General features: G+C 35.1%; 1 protein-coding gene across 1 annotated transcript; it reads right to left on the bottom strand.

Moving 5' to 3' along the window:
• Positions 1-791: 791 nt before the first annotated feature.
• Positions 792-1413, bottom strand: LOC109506543 (tubulin alpha chain-like). Its single transcript, XM_073247183.1, has 3 exons — positions 1188-1413; positions 973-1096; positions 792-855 (listed from the first exon to the last, which is right to left on the bottom strand). Exons 1-3 carry the CDS (start codon positions 1411-1413, stop codon positions 792-794), a joined length of 414 nt encoding a protein of 137 aa, XP_073103284.1.
• Between the last annotated feature and the right edge of the window lie 755 nt (positions 1414-2168).

The raw sequence follows: 2168 nt of genomic DNA, 5'->3' as shown, positions 1-2168 counted from the left end.
AGAACATCTTTGAAGGAGAGAAGGTTATCTCCTAATTCACTCCGCCAAGCATAAGTTTCGAGTCATTTTTCTTTTGCTAAATTTATTATAACAATGCCATCCCCTAATAATAGCCTACTAGCATCGTTACGGTCGGACTCCCTTGCGAATCATGCAGTGTTAATATGGTGCGATCTTGAAATGAAAAACGAGCAATTTTATGTCTTATTTGACTCTCTACATGCAAAGGACTGGTGCATCTTAGACTTACCTTTAATTTTATATAGGTTTGAGAACATGGTTACTCTTTGTGGGCAAGTTGCTATATTCATCAATATGTTCTTCACTGTGATAAATCTGTTCTTATTTAAAAGTACCTAGCTTTCATTTGCAAGCAATCAAGCACTGAATTCTGCTATCTAGAATAAGCAAAATTTCTTTGGTTTTGTGGATGGTTCATGCAATTCCTGGCCAGCACAAAAGTGTTAACTTCTTTCAGAAACTGCTACACAGGTTTCCCACTTCTCATCTAAGTGTTCAGGTTTGCCATTCAGAGCTGAGAATGTTGGACAATTTAATTTAACCTCCCAAGTATTATAATTTTGTCAGACGGAGTGCTTTTGCTTAAGACCCAGAAATCATTTTAGGACACCTTGTATCCTGTAAACAATTTCACCATAGATCAGATCCCAAAAGAACTTTTCTTTAGGTCAATGTACTCGAGCAAATTTAAATCTCTTTTTCCCTCGTATATATTGCACTAGATGACCTTTCGATTCAGATGATAAAAATATTTGCATGGAATATAATATTTACTTCGCTAGCAGTTTAAACTTTGCAAATTGAAGCTTAGTATAGTCGAACGAACATATAAAACTGCAATCAAAGGAAAATAACTAAGAATATATATCTAGAGCATCAGATCATAGATGGCTGGAGACCAATGAGTCTATTAGCAGTACAAAGAGCAAGAAACCACATCTCAGTCATCACCACATTGTACTCAAGACTCTTGAGTACTTATCTCCTTCATCTTCTTCATCTTCAGCTGACTCGGCCCCAACTTCTTCATAATCCTTGTCAAGCGCAGCAAGATCCTCCCGAGCCTCAGAAAGCTCTCATTCCTCCATTCCCTCACCAACATGTCAGTGCACAAACGCCCTCTTGGCATTCATGAGATCAAACTTATGGTCAATTCTCGAGAATACTTCCACCACACTGGTAGAGTTCGAGATCATGCACAAATTGGATGGTGCGCTTGGTCTTGATGGTGGCAACAGCAGCATTGACATCCTTGGGGACGACATCACTCCGATACATGAGGCAGCAGGCCATGTACTTCCGGTGCCTCGGGACGCACTTGGCCATCATGGAAGAAGGCTCAAATGCACTGCTGGTAATCTCCGCCACCGATAATTGCTCATGGAGATGCATTCTCTCATGGTTGCTTTGGAGGTTAAGAAAGGGAGGGGCGATGAGGGGTAAAAACGTTTAGGGGAGGGGAGATCAAGGGAAAAAAAGGAAAGGAGGAGGGGGGAGGGTCACAGAGGAAGAGTAATTCTTTGTAAATTGCATATGGTACAAAAAAAAATACATCGCTCTATCTGATTGGACCATATAGCTATCATTTTCTAACGCATATTTAATACCTGTAATTTTTTTTTTATTTAAAATTTTAAATGATAAAAAAAATTTATTAAAAAAAATATGATATTTCATGGCCATATTATGACAAAAATATGATATGTCGTGATCATATTATGACATCTTGCAGTGAAATTGTGACTTTCTTTTCATAATTTGACCACAATATGTCATAAGGAAGAGAATGATATTTTCATTATTTAAAAATTTTATAAATTTTTAATAATAAAAATATTTTTATTTTTTTATGATTTTTTTAAAAAAATAATATAAAAAATCATAATTTGATCGCAGGATGTCATAATATGGTTATAAGACATCATATTTTTTTTAGAACAGAAGAAATATTTTTATTATTCAAAATTTTAAACAAAAAAATAAAACTATAAATATTATATATATTATTAAATATATATTAAAAATAATAATTATATACTTTAATATAATTGAATGATATATTTTATATCAATTTTATTGCATCTCACATGACGCACAAAGACTTCCTGTGCAGAGAAAATGGGAGGGGCGGAGGAGGGGGCTAGCCG

Source organism: Elaeis guineensis, chromosome 13 (assembly GCF_000442705.2).
Source record: "Elaeis guineensis isolate ETL-2024a chromosome 13, EG11, whole genome shotgun sequence".
Classification (NCBI taxonomy): Eukaryota; Viridiplantae; Streptophyta; class Magnoliopsida; order Arecales; family Arecaceae; genus Elaeis; species Elaeis guineensis.
Note: the sequence above shows the minus strand (reverse complement) of the source record. Positions and strands in the feature narration are given on the sequence as shown.